This window comes from Scyliorhinus canicula, chromosome 12 (genome assembly GCF_902713615.1).
Source record: "Scyliorhinus canicula chromosome 12, sScyCan1.1, whole genome shotgun sequence".
NCBI classification, from domain to species: Eukaryota; Metazoa; Chordata; class Chondrichthyes; order Carcharhiniformes; family Scyliorhinidae; genus Scyliorhinus; species Scyliorhinus canicula.
Window position 1 is genome coordinate 48,995,384 of NC_052157.1, and position 23,535 is coordinate 49,018,918.

The 23,535-nt window shown below is 47.2% G+C and overlaps 2 protein-coding genes across 2 annotated transcripts in view; one reads left to right on the plus strand and one right to left on the minus strand.

The window, feature by feature from the left end:
• mthfs (5,10-methenyltetrahydrofolate synthetase (5-formyltetrahydrofolate cyclo-ligase)) overlaps nucleotides 1-23,535 on the plus strand; it is a 99,157-nt gene that overhangs the window by 51,033 nt on the left and 24,589 nt on the right. The gene's annotated exons all lie outside the window — the stretch shown is intronic.
• Nucleotides 4,790-8,130, minus strand: LOC119974474 (complement C1q tumor necrosis factor-related protein 1-like). The gene is made up of 2 exons (XM_038813390.1): nucleotides 7,500-8,130; nucleotides 4,790-5,537 (listed from the first exon to the last, which is right to left on the minus strand). Exons 1-2 carry the CDS (start codon nucleotides 7,573-7,575, stop codon nucleotides 5,137-5,139), a joined length of 477 nt encoding a protein of 158 aa, XP_038669318.1. The 5' UTR covers nucleotides 7,576-8,130; the 3' UTR covers nucleotides 4,790-5,136.

The window sequence follows — 23,535 nt, forward strand, 5'->3', positions numbered from 1 at the left end:
GGCCTATATCTATAAAATATAAAGTCCCAATCAAATGTCTGTACAGTTCCTTTTTCGACAGAGCCTTGCTGCTTTTTCTGGGAATCTATAGCACATCCAGTGCTTCGGGAAAAAATTATTCTACTCTTTATTCTCATTTAAAATCGATCAGGGATCCATGCTGTTTGAGGGGGATCGCTGGAATCTCTCTCCCCCCCCCCCCCCCCCGGCGCGCCAGGTTGCACAGTCTTTTAGTTGACCTCATCTGTCTTGGTGGTGTTTTAAAAATTCTTATTAGGTTACTCCTCGTTTCTGGCCTTGAACAGATTTTGGAAAAGACCGACAAACTGCCCCCAAGTATCCAGGAAGCCTTCCTCTGACCCCCGGGTGGCGTAATTAATCTTCTCCAGGTGGAGAAATTCCAAAAGGTCAGTGAGCCAGTCTGCAGCTGGGTGGTACTGCCGATCGCCAGCCGAGCAGGATTCTCCGGCGTGCGATTAGGGAATCGAAAACAAGGGCGTTGGCCCCCTTCTTCATGTGTAGCTCTGGCTGCTCCGATATCCCGAAGATTGCCACTATTGGTATGGCTTCACCCTCACCCCCATAACCTCGGACATTGCCTCGGAGAAGGCTGTCCAGAACCCAGCAAGCGTGGGGCAAACCCAGAACATGTGGGTGTGGTTGGCCGGGCTCCCCTGGCAACACCACGACCATCTATAAGGGCAAGGGCAGCAATTACCTGGGAACCCCACCATCTGGAGGTTCCCCTCGACACCCTGACTTGGAAATATATCGGCGACCCTTCACTGTCGCTGGGGCAAAATCCTGGAACTCCCTCCATAACTTGGAATATTTTGTTGGTAAGATATTGTAGCTTTTTCACTCCTGCGACAAATCGAAAAAATGTGTCCTGTGAGCCTTTTCTGGAATTTAATCCACATTTCTGCTGTTGGAATTTGGGATGAAGGTGCCAATTAACTCTTTATCTCATTTTTCCAAATTGTGAAACGATTCAAAGTTATATGAGTAATGGTTATATTTTATTCAACCTAAGTAACGTTGATGCGTACCCATTTCTGAACCATTGTAGCAAAGTGCACCAACATAACCTTTTCACTGTGATCTCGACATAGTAGCTTCCTGGTCCTGCCAGTCAATGTGCCAATGTACAGATGTGGTCCTTCCAGTAGCCCATTCTGTTGTGGGAATCCATCTGTGGGGTGGTCACAAACATCCTCTGACCAAATGTGTCTCTCTCCCTCCTCAGGGGGTTCTTTTAATATTTTTCTTTCAGAGCACATTGTAACACAATGGTTATCGCTATATCTCACCAAGATCAATTTCTTGCCCTCTACCCCTATTAGCCCCTATTTGTTTCCTGTCTGCTGCCAAAAGTGTAATGCACACGATTATCAGCTCGCATAGTCATTTCTCTAATTTTCGACTTCCTTGTCTCCCCATTGCTACTATTTTGAAACGACAAATGATACACCCATGTTGGACCAATGGTTGCACTGATACCAAAATATGCACCCTCTCTTTCCTAATATTATTATACTCCCTCTTCCATATCTGACGCTCCCATTCCTCCTCTGTTGACTTGAAATTTGTATCGGAGTACTCCACTTGCCTGGACGGGTGCAGCTCCAACAAAACTCAAAAAGCTCGACACCATCCAGAACAAAGCAGCCTGCTTAATTGTTCCCCCTTCCACAAACATTCAAACCCTTCACCACCGACGAACAGTGTACCATCTATTTTAAAAATAATTTTTATTGAAATTTTTACAAAATATAAACATCACGACAATATTAACAAAACAACCGCGGTAAAAACCCAAGAACAACACCCACCCTACTTCAAAAGCAACTACAAACAAAAGAAAAAACAAAAGAACACCCAAACAACAAAAGGGAAAGAGATAACACCCGCCACATCCCACAAACACATGTACACAGTTCTCCCTCCCCCCGAACCAAACCCCCCCCCCCCCCGGTTTGCTGCTGCTGCCGGCCTATTTCCCTACCGTTCCGCCAGGAAGTCCAGGAAAGGCTGCCACCGCCTAAAGAACCCTTGTACTGATCCCCTCAGGGCAAATTTTACCTTCTCCAATTTAATGAACCCCGCCATATCATTGATCCAGGCCTCCACGCTTGGGGGCCTCGCATCCTTCCATTGGAGCAAGATGCTCTGCCGGGCTACTAGGGACGCAAAGGCCAGAACACCGGCCTCTTTCGCCTCCCGCACTCCCGGCTCCACTGCAACCCCAAAAAATTGCGAGTCCCCAGCCTGGCTTGACCCTGGATCCCACCACCCTCAACAACGTCCTTGCTACCCCCTTCCAAAACTCCCCCAGCGCTGGGCACGCCCAAAACATATGGGCGTGGTTCGCTGGGCCCCCCGAGCACCTAGCACACCTGTCTTCGCCCCCGAAAAACCTACTCATCCTTGTCCCAGTCATGTGGGCCCTATGCAGCACCTTGAACTGTATGAGGCTAAGCCTTGCACAGGAAGAGGAGGAATTCACTCTCTCCAGGGCATCCGCCCACGTCCCCTCCTCAATCTCCTCACCCAGCTCCTCTTCCCATTTACCCTTCAGTTCCTCCACCGAGGCCTCGTCTACCTCCTGCATCACCCGGTATATGTCCGAAACCCTCCCTCCTCCAACCCACACCCCCGAGAACACCCTGTCCCGCACCCCACATGGGGGCAGCAAGGGGAACCCCTCCACCTGCCGCCTGGCAAACGCCCTGACCTGCATGTACCTAAACATGTTCCCCGGGGGAGCCCAAACTTCCCCTCTAACTCCCCCAAGCTCGCGAACCTCCCCTCCACAAACAGGTCCCTCAACCTCCTCACCCCTACCCTGTGCCAGCCCAGAAATCCGCCATCAATGCTCCCTGGGACAAACCGATGGTTCCCCCGTATCGGGGCCTCCATCGAGCCCCCCACTTCTCCCCTATGCCGTCTCCATTGCCCCAAAATTTTGAGGGTAGCCGCCACCACCGGGCTCGTGGTATACCTCGTTGAAGGGAGCGGCAACGGCGCCGTTACCAGCGCCTCCAGGCTCGTGCCCACACATGAAGCCACCTCCATCCTCTTCCATGCTGCCCCTTCCTCGTCCATTACCCACTTACTCACCATCGCTGCGTTGGCAACCCAATAGTACCCACAGAGGTTGGGCAGCGCCAGCCCCCCCCCTATCCCTGCCCTGTTCCAGGAACACTCTTCTCACCCTCGGAGTCCCATGCGCCCACACAAATCCCGTAATACTCCTAGTGTACCATCTATAAGATGCGCTGCAGCAACTCACCAAGCTTCCTTAGACAGCACCTTCCAAACCCATGACCACCGCCATCTAGATGGACAAGAGCAGCAGATACCTGGGAACCCCACCACCTGTCGGTTCCCCTCACCACCTTGACTTGAAAGTATATCGGCGTCCATTCACTGTTGCTGGGGCAAAATCGTGGAACTGCCTCACGAACAGCACAGTGGGTGTATCTACACCTCAGGAACTGCAGTGATTGAAGAAGGGAACTCACCACCACCTTCTAAACTGAATCTAGGGATGGGCAACGAATGCTGATCTAACCAGCAATTCCCACATCCTGTAAATGAATTTGGAAAAAGTTTGCATTTGTTCTTGATTCCCTGTGTACCAAAGCACTGGAGATGAATTGGTGCGATAGACAGATTTATGGTGATAATTGGTGTAGGTTTTGGATTGTGCGTCGTGCAGCAGAGTGACTGGATTGTTAGCAGTATCTGCAACCCTGACTAATTTCTTTACTCCCTCATTAATCCAATGACATTGAGTTCAGTTATAGCCCCCCTGTACAGCATTCAAGCTGAACTGAGCTAATTCAGCACAAGTTAGCGATAGAACCTGGGCCTTTCCTGCTTGTTGTGGGTCAACACGACACCATTTACCTACTGACCCACTTGAGGCCATTTATTTGCTTTTCTTTATTTAAAGAATTCAACTTTATTCTGATCGCTGTCTGTATAATTTTAATCAATGACGGTCTATTCCAACACTGAAATAATGAAATGCTTGGAGACAGAAAGGAGCAGTAAGCTGAAAGCTTTATTGAACAATCTCATGCATGTAGGTGCTTGCGCTAACTATAAGTTGTTCTCTGTTTGTTATGTGCACCCCCACCCCATCCCCCAGAACCTAGACTGACAGGCACGAGAATCATCAGACAAACACCATAGTTCAGGCCTGGCCCTTTAAATGGTGGAACTGCGTGTAATTCTGTACGTTTAAATACCAGTAGCTTGTTCTTGTGTCTATCTTGTTCACAGAGGTTAGATTTTCTGAGTTTACACTTCATATTTTGTACTTCCAAAGTGTCATGTTCTCTCTTAAGAACTTGATTGACATATTTTTTGCATTCAGGAACTGTGTCAAGACTCATGTTTTTTCTGAACTCACTTTAACTGGCTTAGCTCATATGTTAAGATTCTCTTCCTTTCAGCCACTGCTGGGACTTTACACGTGTTATTTGGGGGGAGGTGTGTGCAATGTGACGTGGTTACCTGGCCTGTGTGCGGAGGAGGGGAAGGTATCTCCCCTCATAGAGCACACTGTGCCCCACTGAGGGCCCACGGTGGTACGAGCCGTCCTTGGGGAAGACCTCTACATGTCCCCAGCCCCCCCACTGCCTCCCCAGGGTTCGCTCGCTCCTGACTTTCCAGCCAGTGAGCCTGGCCACTACCATCATGCTAAACTTCTGCCACATCTCTCTGTCTTGTGGTTTCACCACCCCCCCCCCCCCCCCCCACCCTCACCCGTCTCCCTCTCTTAGTCTTTGACACTATCTCACCCTCTCTCTCAGTCCCTGTGCCTTAATTTCCCCCTCCTTCTTTCCATGTCACTTGCGCAAGAATTATCTATCAACTCGATGAGTTGCTGGAGCACATACTAACAAAGCGCAGATATTAAGCAGTTTTTAAATTATCTTGAAACCAGCTGTGATTTCCAGAGGCAAACAGGATAGAGTTTTCTCTTTAGTGGTGTGACACAAGTTCTGAGTATAAATTGGGCACAGTTGCTCTTTTCATTGGTCAGGAAATATTGAGTGTTCTGCGAGAAAAGGTTCTGGTTCGTTACCACAGAAGAGAAAATTCTACCCTGATCTTTCCAACTCATTATTTAGCTTTGCCAGTCAGCTGAAATCCCTGGAAGTAGAGTGATCCAGCCCGGCTCCAGATATTCCCTGAAGCCAGCTTGACCCACACTTGGTCTCCCTTGTGGAGATCCAGGATCACATTCTTGGCCGATAGCTGGGAACTGTTCGCTGGCAGCACGCTATGGATCACACTTTCTTCCTTTTCATTCTTTATCAGGATCACATCTGTCTGCAGCCCTCTGCCTGGTAGAGAGGCGAAACTGAAAAAATACAAGCCACACTTGGGGCATGTAAACTTTCCAGTCTTGTTGTCGTATGCCTGTCCAAGATTCACATTGACCACGTCGTAAACAATGGGATTCACAGGATTCAGCACATGATTCATTGTGGAGCGTTGCACGTCAAACACCACATCTGAGCCTGACAAAATAGAAAACATAGACTTAATATGATAACTATATTAACATAGAAACATAGAAAAAATAGGAGCAGGAAGAGGCCATTTGTCCCTTCAAGCCTGCTCCGCCATTCATTATGATCATGGCTGATCATCCAACTTAATAGCCTAACTCTGCTTTCCCCCATATCTTTTGATACCCTTGGCCCTAAGTGCTAAACCAAACTGCTTCTTGAAACTATACAATGTTTTGGATTCAACTAGTTCTTGTGGTAATGAATTCCACAAGCTCACCACTTCTGAAAGCCAAATACACCACATCCACTTCATCAATTCTACAAGTTACATCCTCGAAGAATTCCAGTAGATTTTTGAAGCATGATTTCCCCTTCATAAATCCATGCTGACTCTATCCGATCCTGCCGCTGTTTTCCAAGTGCTCTGCTACAAAATCTTTGATAATGGATTCTAGAATTTTCCCGAATACTGACGTCAGGCTTACTCGTCTAGAATTTCCTGCTTTCTCTCTACCTCCCTTTTAAAATAGTGGAGTTACATTAGCCACCCTCCAATCTGCAGGAACTGTTCTATATAATCCGAGAAGATGACCACCAATGCATCCACTATTTCTAGAGCCACCTCCTTCAGTACCCTGTGGTGTCAATTATCAGGCCCTGGGGATTTATCAGCCTTCAATCCTATCAATTTCCCCAACACCATTTCTCTCCTGATATTGATCATCTTTAGTTCCTCCTTCCCACTAAACCCTGTGTTCCCAAACATATCTGGTATCTTATTTGTGTCCTCATTTGTGAAGACAGAACCAAAGTATTTATTGAGTTGCTCAGTCATTTCTTTGTCCCCTATAATACATTCCTCTGTTTCTGACTGTAACATTTATCTTCACCAATCTTTTTCTCTTCACGTACCGAGAGAAACATTGAGTCAGTTTTCATGTTCCCTGCAAGCTTACTTTCGTACTTTTATTTTCCCCTTCCTAATCAATACCTTGGTCTCTCTTTGCTGAATTCTGAACAACTCCCAATCCTCAGACCTATTGTTTTTCTTTTTTTTTCAAATTGAGAACATGCATTATTAAAATGTAAAGATGTACAGTGGAGATGCAGCACAGTGTTGAACTGTTGTGGTGTCCACATTAGTGTCCTGGTAAGCCAGTTTGAAACAATTTTTCTTCACCTTGAGGGTTTGAGTCGTTCTGAAACGTTCACAATTCCACTCCTTCAATCCTAATTCTCTGATTAGCTGCATGTTCGGATTTTTCCTCTCACCTTTCCCTCATTTCTCCTGAAGGTGATGTCCTTTAATGGGATACAGATGTATCGGTATCACTACTTTATCCCCACCCAAATCACTAAGCTTTACTGAGGTACTCAGATTGGGGAATGTAATCGTACCTCTTTCAGGCAACCAGGATCAGCAAAAAGCAATTCCAGGTCAGGCACAACACAACTTGATGCAGAGTTAATCTTCCTATCACCTTGCCCCCCTCCACCCTCACACTCCAACAAAAGGGCTCTTCCCCCTCCACTCTCTCGGTGTTATCCCCTTGATTTTAATGTTAAATTTCCTTTCCTACCAAACACCCATAGCTCTGTCTGACATTACTTGTGCTATTGGCTCAGACTGTATCGAACTGACGGAAACTATTCAATCTCATTTCACCATCAGCAGACACAGGAAACTTTAATCCCATTTGGTTAGCTGGATCTAAACTCCAAGGTTAAAGTCCAATGTCTTACCCATTTCACCATCTGGTTCCCTATTCAGATGGATGTGGAACTCAATTATAGGTGATCAGAGATGGGTTGTCCATGTAGCCACTGAGTCCTAAGAATTCATGACAAGGGGCAATTTACAAATGCCTCCACACAACCATCATTTCTCTATCTCATACTTTGATTTGAAACAGTTGTCCAGTTCTATCTGGTAAAAACCTTGTTTTTGGAAGTGTTGGTTTGACTCACCATGGCTCCCATCATAAGCAGCTCCCAGCCTGGATTTTGCGTCTGCGATCAATTTCAGTGGATTACTTGGTCTCATTCCTTCATTGTCTGCTCCCTAAAACCGATGGAAAACTTGGAGTAAATGCTCACATTTGTTTATTTTGGCAAGGTCTCTGATATGACACAGCAAAGGGTCAGGGTTTGCAGGATGTTACACCGGGAGGCATTACGCAAAGGAATAGGATTGAGTATGTGGGAAAGAAAGGACCTACAGCCTTTCCACACACCAAGAAGGAATTTCATCTCACCGAGGATAAGTGATCCGTGAAATTCTTTACCGCAGAGAGCTGTGGAGGCTGAGTCGTTATCTATGTTTAAGGCTGATATAGACAGATTTTTAATCAATGAGGCAATCAAGGGTTATGGCGATAAGGCGGGAAAGTGGAGTTGAGGATTATATCAGATCAGCCATCATCCCATCGAAAGGCGGAGCAGACTTGATGGGCCGAATGGCCTACTTCTGCACGTGTGCCTCATGGTAAGTACAATCTATCAACCAGGTAAATCTTTCACAAACTTGTGTAATGGTTTCTGTCTCTCCCCCGCCCCCCCAACTTGTTAGATTCCATATAATATCAACGATCTATGTATAATGGACCAAACATCTCCAGCCCAAAGAGCCAAATAATCCTTTTCTATCATTCATTTAAAAAAAAGCACCATATTAATATGATTGGTGCTCCTGAGAAAAGTCTTCTTCTCCTTGCACTCTCTTGCTACACTCTTCCATCCTCACCACATTGTTATCATCTCCTAATTGAAGTATTTTTTTATTAGAATATCAACCTTGTTCCTCATTACCTCTCTCATTCTTTCATTCCCCTTCCAATTTACAGATTTTAAAAATCTAAACCTCATCTCAAGCCATCAATTCTCATTTTCTTTCTCTTTCCAACATTTGATGGTGTCTGAACTGAGATTGAAGCTTCTCGCCTGGATTTCTTAGTACACTAAAGCATCAACTTTACTTATGGTTGTCTTGGAGGCTGCCTAAACCATTTCATATCCCGAGGGAATGTTCTGTCCACCTCATGATAAATCCACTAAAACCCCCAAGTGATTTTATCTCGATAATTGACGGTGTTATATATATATATTCACCAGCTGCAGGCTTCATGTTATTCCCTGGTAGCATCAATTCAAAAGCCATTGAGGGTTTATATTCATTAACTTAAATTGGCAGCAAAATGGGATTGGGCCTATACTCAGTGAAATTCAGATGAATGAGGGGGGAATGGGGTTGACAGGTGTCATGAAATAGCACAAACTATGAAAACAAATGTTTTTTTTTTGCACAGGTACAATCAAACAGCCATGTATTTTGTAAATCATGTCTGGGAAGGAACTCAGAGAAAGGAAGGAAAGGGAAAGACCAATAGGTTTCTGGTTGCTGTTTGGGAAACAGAGGGGTCTCAGTATGTGGATTCCTGGTTAATTTGCTGTCAGTCTAGATTCAATAAAATCTGAGATGGATTTGCAGGTATCATATCATTTAATAATAACCAACTTGCAAGGCTGACTTAATCCATAGGACCTCAGGACACACACACTGTCTTCTGAGAGCCCAGAATAAAGAGAGACAGAATACAAAGAAGCTTCTGCTGATATATTCAAAATCACAGTAAGATTCACATATAAGCTTCCCATTGGTCATTCTATACACCTCCTGACCTGGCCCTATATCCTAATTGGTCACTTTGCATTGTAACCCCAGCATCTTTGATTCCTTCTGACCACGAGGTTACCATCCCCCGCGAGCCATGAAACTTCTGCTTTCCTTTGTTCTGTCTGTTACCACAGTGCCCTCAGGGTCCTAGTGCCTAATTTTATCACATTCATTTATTCATTTCCTCATTCCCTCCTTTTATCATTTCATGATAAACTATCGGTCCAAGCCGCAGTCACGGCCCCTCATCTAGGAAAACTTGTTGCTGCATTTCTAAATCCTACTGCAGCACCTCATCGGCCGCTGCATGCTCGTGGATCCTAACAGTCAAGACTCTGGCGGCGGCTATTTGTTCCACGGCATCCTGCATTTTACCCATCACGCATTTAAGGATGATCGTGCCCACAAAGTAGCAGGCAAGATAGTCAAGAGCATAACGGTTCTGCATGGCAAACAACCTGAGTTGAGATAATTCCCTGGTTAGTGCCCCAAGGGCCGCTAAGGTCTCGTTTCCCAGGATGGTAAGGCCGCAAATAAAATACTTCCTATCGTTGACCGCCAAGGAACCCCCCATACCCCCCCAGTGTCTAGGCGCTCAGAATTCCCCATCCGGCTGAGTGGCCCCGGTTGGGTGCTGGAACCTGAGGTTTCTTCCAACCTTCGAAAAATTCGTCTGAGACTGACCGACGCGCCAATTTATGGTGCAGTATCCACTCAGTGGGGCAGGGGACTGTGGTGGGGACTAGAGTCCCGATAGCAATTTGGCGGGGAAATGGGGGTGACAAAACATTGGCCGCTGTACCATTAAAGAAAAAGTAGTATCCTTGCTCCGTGTACCGGCTGGCATCACAATCAGTATATTGATTGAGCAGGGAACCCCCAGTAGCCCATTTCATCCAGCTTTGGAATGCCCATTCGGGCCTCATAGCAATGCGGAATGCCCTAGACCCAACAGTGATATGAGAGACATTCGCCCAGGCACATTGACCTGATGTCAGGGTTATGCAACACTTTGGATCAGTACAAGTGGAGGACAGACATGTTATATTCATTTTCATCTCTACCAGCAAACAGCCGTACCTCTCACTGCTGAAACAATTCTCATATGACCGGGAATCTCTATTGGGAGTGAAGGGGCTAGATATATATGCCCTCCACCTTTGAAGCTTATCCTAGTGAGAGTGGGAATTATCCCCAGGAAGGGGAAGGCGAATAGCCGGTGGGCCGAACCTGGATCGTAAGGAAGAGTAACTTGCGCGGGCGGTGGCTCGGAACTCTGACAATGAACCACAGTTGGGGGAGTGCCCCAAAGCGGTGAAACAGAACATAACCTAGACACCGATGTGGGGTTTGGGTAGCAGACAACCCTCCCCTGGCCATACAAGCGGTGGTAAATCTAGAAGAGATTCATACCGTCCAGGTTTCCCTCATTCCGGATCCTAAATAAATTAAGTACATCTCCTGATAATCTACGTCTGGTTGTACCTCCCCTCTTACACAGCCCTTCCTCTGTCTAGTCCCTCTTTCTCTCTCACAACCTCTTCCTACCCCCTCCTCATAGTCTGATTTTACCTGTAAGGCATCAAGGTTAACACATCCAAAATCAAATTTACATATGCTCCAAAAACAAGGCAATGTCCATGCAGTCTTCCCTTCCCATCGTTGGGACCGGTGCAATTGCGTCATAAGTCCTGAATGGTCCGTTAACCGGATGACCTTCCATGAGTCGATACCACGTCCTCGTATATGGGGGCAGCGAAGAACGTCATCTTTGCAGAGGTGGAATGTCCGGGTACTTCGGTTGGGGTTACAGATGTAGATGATATTCCCCTGTTCCATTACCGCCGCCGATGTCACTCTAAGCGAGGCGTTGCCGAAGATCACACAGGCGGCGTGTAGCCACCCCATCATGCTTCACACCTGTAAAATAGCGCTGGGGAAGGGAGGCAGGTTAGTGACCGACCTTTTACAGTGGTGGAGGTGGGCCCAAACACTCCACCCCTCCACTTTAACTGCAGTGGGGGTGGTAAGGAGAACTTGGAAAGGCCCCTCCCATCGTGGCTCTGACCCTTTCCGAGTCCAATTCTTGACCATGACATAACGACCAGGCTGCACTGAGAGCGAGCTATGTAATAGGGACGGTGACGAGTGAGCTGCACGGTACTGGCCATGGAGGGCTAGAACAGAGTTAGTCCTTTCTTTAGTCAGATGGTGAAACTGGACCAATCTGGGAACAGGCAGGTTCCCGGGAGTTCTAATGGGCCTGCCGGAAAAGACTCGGCAGGAGAGAGCCAGGCCGATCCTGCAGGTGTGACCTACAGCTGAATGAGGACACCGGAGAGCAACTTAAGCCATGTCGGCCCCGTGTCCGCTCTTAATTTAGCCAATTTAGTTTTGAGGGTCTGATTATGTCTCTCAACCAACCCGGCTGACTGCGGTCTGTCCACACAGTCTAACTGCTAACATATCCCCAACTGGGAGCAGAACTCCTTGTTAATCTGTCCAATCAAATGAGGCCCCGTTAACAGAACTTAACTGAGCCAGTATTCCGTACATAAACACCTCAGCACATTTTTACAGCCTTTGGCTCTCCGTCCTCTTCCGTCTGGTGTCATGGTCACCAGTGACGAGATGTCATCTTTGGTGAATAATGATGGGCCAAGCCTATCGGCAGCATCCGAGCCCTAGCCAGCGCACAACACATATTAAAGCATCCAATGATTGTGCAGTCTACAATTATAATAACAAGTATTATCAATCCATGCAGCAGGTAAATCCCCATGACCAAGCTATGAGAGATAACCCCGAACTGAATCTAACTAGATAGATAGCCATCCTCAATACTACTGTGTTTCCCTTAGGATTTATATCCTTCTTATAGTTATACTGACTAGCAACTATCCCTCAGCCTTGTCATTCGTGTTTACATGTCAGGATTTGTAAACTGTGCAGGAAAATCAATGGTAAATGCATCCATCTCGCAGACCAGTGTCAATAGACCCTTTGTGAGGTGCTTTCCTCAAGTCCAATCACCGTGAACCATAGCTGGCGCCACTCAGGAAGGTAACACAATAGCCATTCCGGTTGTTCCACTACCTCCAAGGCATCTGATTACCTCGGGGCAGTAGCACCATAAAAGCGTCCTCATGTCCCTTAGAAGCAGCCCACAACTCAGTCCATCAGTGACCACAAAGTCCTTATCCCTCACTGGGATTTTTTGTAGGAAGTGCTTTCCGTTTCCCATAGGAATGGTAATTGCTGATATTTTGTATCATGCACTGATTATCTTGCTTTATTAATTGCAGGAGCGTCAACCAATCCTGTTTCTATTTCTGACGTCCTGACTCTGACGTCGAACATTGTACTGAATCATGTAGCCTGCCCGCCCTGGCTTACTTGAGACAATAGCTCCGTTTTCTTCAACCCCCTGTTGTCTGTTATCATTTTCCTTACCGCATGGAGTGTATACTTGCCATTATTTGTTTTTTCTTAAACACCACTCACGCACTTAGTACAGGTAACTTCTTGTGGTTACAACCCAATTGAATTTATACATAACATTCCCAAACAACTTACAGGACATTTAGTCTGTAACAACTGTTATACTCTCCAATGCTATATTGGTTACAAATTTCCCCTCGCGGCAGCAAGCTGCTAATATTCTAGACCAGTGCCTCTCAAAGTGTGGTACGTGTACGTACCGGTACGTGGAGTGTTTCCAGAAAAGAAAGAGACAGTAATCCTGGATTGGCTTGTTTCGCTCACCGGTCCCTGGCACATTGGGGAAAAAACTGCCGGTACGCCACATCAGATAGTTTGAGATGCACTGTTCCAGACTACTGTCATTTAAAATATGGGGGTTCCTCGTCAGTCACTGCTGTCTGCCGAGACCCTTAATAACTCCTCCGCGTAATACGTCCCTCCTGGAGACCACAGATCACCCATCAGCTAACGTCCCGTTAGAGATGTCTGACCGGAGGTTTCAGTATTCAGTAATAATTTGATATTTTGATTTGTTGCTAACCCGTAAGGTTTTTCTTCCGGGCTCTATCATTCAATTCCCTCAAACATGTAGCCAATTGTATCATTAGTTTTTTCCCATACTGTCTGAAACATTCTTCTGCAGAGTGTTGTTCAGGTTCTTCATCGGTATGATCGTTGCTTCATCTGAAACTAAAACGAACAGGTCAAAGGCGGAGAGGGTCCTATTTCTTAATTTGTATCTTCCTATCCGTGCTTGGATATCCCAGAAGTACCATCTAGCATAGCCCATGTACTGCTTCACAAATCGATACCATAAGTCTGTCACTTGTCTACAAGATTGCACAGCCTTTTAAAGTCACATTGTTGTCGGCCAAATTATCCTTGCAGTAATTGCACGTTGTCATTAATCTATCCCACTTACACTGACACTTATGTAGCATGGTGGTTAGCACAAATGCTTCACAGCTCCAGGATCCCAGGCTCGACTCCCGGCTGGGTCACTGTCTGTGCGGAGTCCGTACGTCCCCCCCCCCCCCCGGTGTGCATGGGTTTCCTCCCACAGTCCAAAGATGTGCGGGGTTACGTGGATTGGCCATGCTAAATTGCCCGTAGTGTCCCAACAGCAAGGCCAAGGGGGAGGGGAAGCCGTTGGGCCACGGGTATAGGGTGGATACGTGGGTCCGAGCGGGGCGATCATTGCTCGGCACAACATCGAGGGCCGAAGGGCCTGCCCTGTGCTGCACTGCTCCATGCTCTTGGATTCAAAATCCCCTCTGTGGTCACAAACCTCAATCATTAAAGTTGCCTGATATTCCACAAAACAATCAGGACAAACCTGAATGCCCCAAATCTCCCTGGGGGCTGCAGCATCCCATCGCTGTCTTTGCAAATGCATTATCCATTCTCCTGAATACTCAGTATCTGACCGTCTCCTGGGTTTCATATGATTACTACCAGTCCAAACAATCGGGCTACAGAATGCCCCACAATCCAGAGTTGTGGTTTCCTGATACTCACTGTGAACCATTTTAAACTGAGGGCCATTAATCACCGCCCTTGTGGCCTGTTAAGCCTCCTCCTTCTGTTATTGCCCCCCTGAGTGAGATGCGAAGAATCTCAAACTCCTCCCCTTTTGCTCACCCAGTGATCCAATCTGGTCAAAACCTTCCCTTGATACATTCCTGTTAGTGCTACTGCATTTACTTTAATTACTTTATTTTGATGACGACCGGATTTGTATGAAAGTAAGATCGGATTTGTATGAAAGTAAGATCCAAACATGACATTTGAACTTTATCAGCTGTCCAATCAATGCTGCTAACAGGTTTTAATTCACTGTCTCCTCCCCCATTGGGTCATTTGTTTTAAATGTGATACAATTTCATTTGCTCCAGACACCATGCTGCCCTAATTCAACTGTATGTGTACTCAGAATCTGAACTAATCTTGTCTTCACATCTTACAGCTTCACGGATGATGTTCCCTGAAGTCTTAGTTGGTAGCTTCACCCAAACTTCCTCTAAATTAGCAATTGGTTTTAATATCTTAATTGTTCTGCATCAATTTTTTCATTTCCCTGCAATCAGATTCTCATTTCCTGATACTGCAATTAATTCTCTTAATCTAACTTCTGGTCCAATATCTTTATTCTCCAAATCTCCTTCTTCAATGTCTATAACATGCTAAACATCATTATTTCTGCAAGTGACTTTTCGTGCTCGTCGGGCACTAGGACCCTGCGGAGCCATGCAGTACAGCTTACACAAAGCTGACTGCTTGAAATCTTTGTCCCAAGCACATTGCTGTGCCGGCCATTTATTTTACTTCTAATTGATTTGAAACTTTTGTATTTATCTCCCTCATTTTATTTATTTATTTTTTTCCAGCCAAGACTATGCCGAGTTGCAACTAATCATTTACGAATCCCAATTTATACAGTTTGATTTCAATTTTTGTTTTCTTCCTGAGAATTATGTTTAATTAACATCATTATTACTAAGGTTCTGAAGAACTTTCAAATACTTACTCCGTTTTAACTCTCACTTTAATACCTCCTAAAACACAACATTTCACAAAACTAGGAACAGAGGTTATCACATTCTTATCAAACAGACTCATTCATTCATTGGAGATCTCCATTCAGACAAAGGAATTCACATCCGTACACATGCATTCATCAACACACAAGTCATTTATAACCCAATTCTGTTTCATTCAAACAACCCATATCTTCGCGAAGCTATAGTTGAACGGCATTGAACTGTCCGCAAACATTCCATCAGCGATCCTTCCTTCACTGAACTGTTTCGCGACATCACATCAACCCGGTACGGACCTTAACCAATTTTTTCATCAAATTTAAAATTGAACGGAATTGAAGTGTGCGCCAACATCCCATCAGCGGTCTTTTACTGAACTGTTGCGCGATATCACATCAATCCGTTAAAGACCTTAACCGAATTAAAGTATAATTTAATAGAGCCAATTTTTAATTTGCTACTCACATGCAACCGAGTAACCAGGCAACATCTCATCAGACTCCAACTGAACTGTTCGCCTCATACAACTGAGGAACCAGGCAACATCCCATCAGACACCAACTGAACTGTTCGCCTCATGCAACTGAGGAACCAGGCAACATCCCATCAGACACCAACTGAACTGTTCGCCTCATTCCAAAACTTAACCATACCTGCAGTGACTGAAATAAAATCTTTGAATCCATCAGACTGACCTTTGATTTCGTCGAGGCAATCGAACCTGAGCAAATGCGAGTGATTAGACTGTTAGCAGAATACGAGACAGAGGAAAATCGATATAAAAATACCGTGGGGCCCATTTCCTTTCTCACCGTCTGCGAGCATTCCAATTCTGATTTCGCAGATGAAAGGCAAAATTGTCGAGAAATCCGGATTTCGGCACCAAATGTGGATTCCTGGTTAATTTGCTGTCAGTCTAGATTCAATAAAATCTGAGATGGATTTGCAGGTATCATATCATTTAATAATAACCAACTTGCAAGGCTGACTTAATCCATAGGACCTCAGGACACACACACTGTCTTCTGAGAGCCCAGAATAAAGAGAGACAGAATACAAAGAAGCTTCTGCTGATATATTCAAAATCACAGTAAGATTCACATATAAGCTTCCCATTGGTCATTCTATACACCTCCTGACCTGGCCCTATATCCTAATTGGTCACTTTGCATTGTAACCCCAGCATCTTTGATTCCTTCTGACCACGAGGTTACCATCCCCCGCGAGCCATGAAACTTCTGCTTTCCTTTGTTCTGTCTGTTACCACAGTGCCCTCAGGGTCCTAGTGCCTAATTTTATCACATTCATTTATTCATTTCCTCAAGTACGTGGAGGCGTCGGTGAGGGAGCAAGTGGAGGTGGCATATTGTAAGGGCATGAGTTTGAAGGCTTTGTTAACGACACTTCACGTTTTCGCCGGCTCAGTACTCCACAAGCCCAGTGGTAGTGGCAGCCTTGAGAGTGTGGATGCAATCTGAGACTGGAAGGGGCGTTGGTGTGGTCACCGATCTGTGACAAGGGGGGAGCTGGAAGGGGGCTTCTGGAGGTGGCAGGGGGCAGGGATAGAGAGATTTGGAGATCTCTTCATTGAGGAAGGTTTCCCAAGCCTGGAGGAGCTGGAGGAGGAGTTTAAGTTGCCGGGTGGAAACAGGTTCCGGTACCTGCAGGTACGGGATTTTGTTCGGAGGCAGGTCCCGAGCTTCCCTCGCCTCCCACTAAGGGGACTACAGGATAAGGTGATGTCTAAAACGGATGGGGGAGGGGAGGGCCTTGGAAATATACAAGGAGCTGATGGAGTGGGAAGGGGTCTCAATTGGGGAGGTGAAGAGGAAGTGGGAGGAAGAGCTGGGAGGAGAGTTGGAAGTCGGGTTATGAGAGAAGGCCCTGAGGAGAGTCAATGCATCCTTGTCGTGTGCCAGGCGTAGCCTGATACAGTTCAAGGTGGTCCACAGGACTCATGTGACTGTTGCCCGGATGAGCAGGTTTTTTGAGGAGGTGGAGGCCAGGTGTGTGCGCTGTGGGGGAGGTCTTGCAAGTCATGTATATATGTTTTGGGCATGTCCGAGGCTGAGGGGATTATGGCAGGGATTTTAGATGTCATGTCAGAGGTCCTGGAAGGGAGGGTGACTCCGAGTCCAGAGGTGGCAATATTTGGAGTGTTGGAAGATCCGGGAGCCCAGGCGGGGAGAGAGGTCGATGTTTTGGCCTTTGCCTCCCTGCTAGCCCGGAGACGGATTTTGCTCGGATGGAGGGACTTGGAGCCTCCAAAGTCGGCGGTTTTTGTCAGTGACATGGCAGGGTTTCTTAAGCTAGAGAAAATTAAGTTTGCCTTAAAGGGTTCATTACAGGGGTTTGCTCGGAGGTGGCAGGCGTTCATCGACTTCTTCAAGGAGAATTGACCATCAGCAGGGAGGGGGGTGGGTGGGAGAAGGGGGGAGGCATGGAAGTTATGAATGAGGGCGGGGAATCTACCGTATGGGTAGTTAGGGTTTAGGGCTGGGGGAGTTGGGTGTGTTATTGTGGGGTTTTTGCGTGTGTTGGATCTCTCTGTTTTAAATGTTAAATGTCTCAAAAAAATGATAAATGTCTCAATAAAATAGTTACTAAAAAACAAAAGTTCTATGAAGGGACAATTTAGTGTGGCCAATCCACCTATCTTGCATATCTTTGGGTTGTGGAGGTGAGACACACGCAGACACAGAGAGAATGTGCAAATTCCACACAGACAGTGACCAGGGCCGGGATTCAACACGGGTCCTCGGTGGCGTGAGGCAGCAGTGCTAACTACTGTGCCACCGTGCCGCCTGAACCACCAATAACCTGTTTACCAATGTTCAATTTGGATTCTGGCAGAACACCAGCTCTGAAGCTCATTGCAGCTTTGGTCCAAACATGGATAGTAAGGTTGAATTCCAGATGTCAGGTGAGGGTGGCTGCCCTTGACATCATGGCAACATTTGACCAGGTGTGGCATCAAGGAGATCTAGTAAAATTGAAATTAATGGGAATCTGGGGAAAACTCTCCATTGGTTGGAGCCATACTTACGAACATACAAATTAGGAGCAGGCGTCGCCCACTCGGCCCTTCGAGCATGCCCTGCCATTCAATAAGATCATGGCTGACTTGATTGCGACCTCAGCCCCTCATTCCTGCCGACCCCCTAAATTCTTTCACCGCCTTGTTTAGAAAACATCTGTTTAGCGCTGCCTTAAGAACATTCAAAGATTTTGCTTGCACTTCCTTTTGGGGAGGAGAGTGCCAAAGACTCTCAACCCTCTGAGAGAAACAAATTCTCCTCATCTCTGTCTTAAATGGTTGACCCCTTATTTTTAAACAGTGACCTCTATTTCTAGATTCTTCAGCAAGAGGAACCATCCTTTGGGCGGCATGGTGGCACAGTAGTTAGCACTGCTGCCTCACAGCGCCGAGGACCTGGGTTTAATTGCAGCTTTGGGTGACTGTGTGGAATTTGCACAACCTCCCCGTGTCTGCTTGGGTTTCCTCCGGGTACTCTTGATTTTCTCTCACAGTCCAAAGATGTGCAGTTTATGTGGATTGGTCATTCTAAGTTGCCCCTTAATGTTCAAAGTTTAGGTGGGGTTATGGGCATAGACTGCAGACTTGATGAACCGCATGACCTACTTCTGCACTGTAGGGATTCTGTGATTCCACCCTTTCCACATCCACCCTGTCCATACTCCTCAGGATCTTAAAAGGTTGAATTAAGTTACCTCTTACTCTCTAAACTCCGGTGAATACAAGCCTAACCTGTCTAAACCTTTCTAAAAGACAAATTGACCATTCAGGTGTTAGTCTGGTAAACCTTTTCTGAACTACTCCTGACACATGTTCTTAAATAAAGAGACTAATACTGGACACAATACTCCAGAAGTGATCTCACTAGTGCTCTGTACAACTGAATAATAAGCTCCATACTTTTGTAATCAATTCCCCTCACAATCAATGCTAATATTTTATTAGCTTTCCTAATTACTTGCTGTACCTGCCTTGCCCATTAACGTTTTCAAGCCTCTGGGCACGCTTTCAAACCTAAAAGTTTTGAACTGCATTGTTTACATTCAACTTCATGGTCCATTGCCTTTTACAAGTCTCTTGATTCGAAGGAAGGATTACGGTTATATAACTTTATCGGGGTCCATTAAGTGCTTCCTCTTTTGAGCAGGTGTTCTTTTTAACTGAAGTTTGTATAAAGAGGCTATCTCTTTGTTCTGTAAAGTTTCCTAGAAAGACCAGGTGCAAGGCAGCACTCAGACAGAGCACCTGGTCTTTTTCCAGCCCAACCCAAGCTCCCCCTTCCACCACCATCTACCTCTCCTGAAGGACCCCCCCGCTGCTACCCTGGAAGCAAGTCTCGGGAGGTACTTGGCACCTTGCCCCTCTTCAGAGTGCCACGATGCGGGGCCTGAAGGGCACACTAAGAGGGGGCCTGAAGGAGAGGGACTGTGGTGGTCGGGGCGCTAAAATGGGGTACTGAGGGGGGAGCCTAAAGGGGGTGACTGTGTAGGGGTCCCGGAGGATGAGCCACAAGGTAGCCATTGCTGCCTGGGATGAGGCATGGCAGCTATTAGCTGTGACCAGGAGGACTGGCCGTCAGTGTTGAAAAAAAGTCAACGACTGACACTGGTCAGCATGTGTCAGTGGACACCAATGCCCCCCAAGGGAGCATCCACCCTCCAAACCTCCAGGAGACCCCCAGCCCTCCCTCCCCTTTAACCCCTCAACCCCGCCTTCACACCCCCATTCCCACTATTGAACCATGCGTGTGGCTAATGATGCCCTCTCTCTGTCCCTTCAGGAAAAGCTCTCGCACAAACGTCGGGAGAGGGCCCAAACTGGTGGTGGGGTGCCGGACATCAGAATTCTCACCTCCTTCGAGGACTGGGCCCTGGAGGTGATTGGTGTGGCCGAGGGCAGGGCGGGTCACCAATGCGGAGGCTGGCGGATGCCACAGATGTGAGGAACCACTGGGCTCCACCCGGACGACCTGTCATACGTCAGAACTGATTACCTTACTGACTGACCCATCCCTCCCACTGACCGCATGTCCATTCTCCCGCAGGTCCCCCAGCCGACGGAGCCCAGCCATCCCAGGCGGCCCCCTCCCCTGTCCAAGGAGAGCTCCGAGGATGCAACTTTTATAGATGACAGCACAGCTGTCATCCTCACCCTCCACCAGCGCAGATACACACACTTTGGTGGAAAATACAAGTGGTCAGGGGTCTGGGGCACAATCTGGTGAGCACTGCACTGCTGATGATGCACATCTGGTGGAGGCAGGAACCCCCAGGCGAGGCAGCAGACCTGAGCTGCTGGACCCCAGGACGCAACAGGGTCCCAGCATGATGCTGAGCCTCTGGAAATGGGTTGCCCCCACTGATGGAGATGATAGGGAGCAGCCAGGATATTCAGAGGGAGATGCCAGCGTTGCTCCAGCAGATCCATAGCCGCTTGGAGGTGACCCAGAGGCTACGGGCGCAAGAGGTAGCACCGGCAATGAGTGGCACGGAAGCCAACACTACTAGGGTGGTGACCGCCGTAGAAAGCCTGGTGCATGACGTTGGCACCATGAGTAGAAGGTGTCAAGGCGTCCTGCAGTCGGTGACGGACAAGGCTGAGGGCCTCAGCAGAATGATCGCCTCGCTGCGGGATGTCACTCAGTACCAGGCCAGCATTAATGTCCCGCTCTCAAATGGGCATGGCCGAGGTGTTGTGGAGATTGTCCCAGTCTTAGGTGGCATGTACTGCCAATCATATCCCAGTCACTGAGTAGAATCACCGAGGGAGTAGACACGATGGTGCAGACATTGGGGAATCGCCAGGGCTGGCAGAGCCACATGATTCAGGGGCAGCCAGGGCTCAAATAGTTGCCACTCTGCCCCAAGGTGGACCCCAGGTACCGTATGGGCACTGACCGGGAGGAGGGGGCCTTGATTGCCAACCTGGACCTGCCCCATGTAGTGACGACGGTGGCCACCAGCTCCCCCAAGTTCCACCCCTCTGATGAGGCTGTGTCTTGAAGTCAGCATATGGGACAGGGCGGCACGGTTGTGCATGTGCTGTCGACAAGTGAGCCGGGGCCAAAGAGAAAATGCTGGAAAATCTCAGCAGGTCTGGCAGCATCGGCAGGGAAAGAAAAGAGCTAATGTTTCGAGTCCAGATGACCCTTTGTCAAAGCTAAAAGACAGAGAAAGTAGAAAATATTTATACTGTGGAGTGAGAATGAAAGATGAGTCATAGCCACAGAAACCCAGGGAAACGGGGTGCTAATAGCCACAGAAACCAAGGGGAAAGTGCTAAACAGTCCCCAGAGAGATCAAAAGGTGTGAAAGGCCAAACTGCAGAGAAACTAACATCAGAGGAGAAGCTCTGACAGATGTAGATGTGGGGGGGAGGGGAAGGGGGAAACAAAGTGGAGAAAGGATAAGGAAAGGTGAATAACATGGGAGGGAGGGGGTAAATATAAATAAAGAAATCCAAGAAAGAAAGAAATGATAAAAGACAGTTAAAATGAAATGGGATGAAAACAAATGGGTCGAGATGGGGTAGAGCTAATAGCCCCCTAGAGCAAAGATGGCTACTCACCTCCTCGGCTCCCCACAGAATCCCTGCCGCCAGGTTCACATTTTTCAAAAGGAGTACTAATCGGCCACATCTATCCTCTACCCCCTCAAAGAACCGACTCATCCTTGCCATCGTCATATGTGCCCTATGTACCACTTTCAAGTGGATGAGACTTAGCTTCGTGCATGACGAGGATGCATTTACCTTGCGCAAGGTCTCTCCATTATGAACATGGCTGATCAGCCAATCAATAGCCTAATTCCACTCTCCCCCCCCCCCCCCCCCATATCCTTTGATCCGCTTCGCCCCAAGTGCTATATTTAACTGTCCTGTGCTACCGGCAGGACAGGCCCAGCAAAGGTGGCGGTGCACAGTGGTACAGTCAGGAGTGAATTGCTTTGGGAGTCTAGAACATCGACTTTGGACCCATGAAGTCTCATGGCTTCAGGTCAAAAATGGGCAAGGAAACCTCATGCTGATTATCACGTACCTTCCCTCTTCAGCTGATGAATCAGTACTCCATCATGTTGAACAGCATTTGGAAGGAGCACTGAGCATGCCAAGGGCGCAGAATGTACTCTGGATGGGGCCTTAAATGTCCATCATCAAGAATGTCTTGGTGGCACCACCACAGACCGACGCTGGCCAGATTCTAAAGAACATAGCTGCTAAACTGAAACTGCGGCAGGTGTTGAGGGAACCCACAAGAGGAAGAAACATACTTTACCTCATCTTCACCAACCAGCCTGCCACATATGCATCTGTCCATGACAATATCAGTCAGTGTGACCACCACACAGTCCTTTTTTTTCTTAAAAAAAAACAAAACATTTAGAGTACCCAATTAATTTTTCCAATTAAGGGGCAATTTAGCGTGGCCAGTCCACCTACCCTGCACATCTTTGAGTTGTGGGGGCGAAACACACGCAAAGATGGGGAGAATGTAGAAACTCCACAGTGACCCAGAGCCGGGATGGAACCTGGGACCTCAGCTCTTGAGGCAGCAGTGCTAACCACTGTGCCACCATGTTGCCCTTGCCACACAGTCCTTGTGAAGACAAAGTCCCATCTTCACATTGAGGATTTCATCCATCATGTGTGGCACTGCCACCATGCTAAATGGGATATACTTTGAACAGAGCTAGCAGCTAAAATTGGGCATCTATAAGACACTGTGGACCATCTGCAGCAGGAGCAGAATTGTATTCAACCACAATCTGATCTCATGGCTTGGAATATCCCCCACTCTACCATTATCACCAAGTCAGAGGTTCAACCCTGGTTCAATGAGGGGGGGCAGGCGGGCATGCCAGGAGTAACACCAGGCATACCTAAAAATGAGGTGCCAACCTGGTGAAGCTACAACACAGGACTACTTGTATGCCAAAAAGCGAAAGCAACAATAATAGATCGAGCTAAGTGATCCCAGAACCAACCGATCAGTTCTAAGCTCTGCCACATCCAGTCATGAATGGTGGTGGACAATTAAACAACTTACTGGAGGAGGCGGCTCCACAAATATCCCCATCCTCAATGGTGGCGAGCCCAGTACATCAGTGCAAAAGATAAGGCAACAATCTTCAAGAAACGGCTGAAGGCACTGGATACTGCAAAGACTATGGGCCCTGACAATATTCCAGAAATAGTACTGACCGACTTGTACTTCAGAACTTGCCGCACCCCTATCCAAGCTGTTCCGGTACAGATACAACACTGGCATCTACC

What these genes read in the sequence shown, in the direction of transcription:
- LOC119974474 (XM_038813390.1), bottom strand. Translation starts at nt 7,575, where the DNA reads ATGAGACCAAGTAATCCACTGAAATTGATCGCAGACGCAAAATCCAGG. An exon ending in TGCTTATGATGGGAGCCATG is followed by an intron (nt 5,538 to 7,499) that starts GTGAGTCAAACC and finishes CTATTTTGTCAG; the next exon opens with GCTCAGATGTGGTGTTTGAC.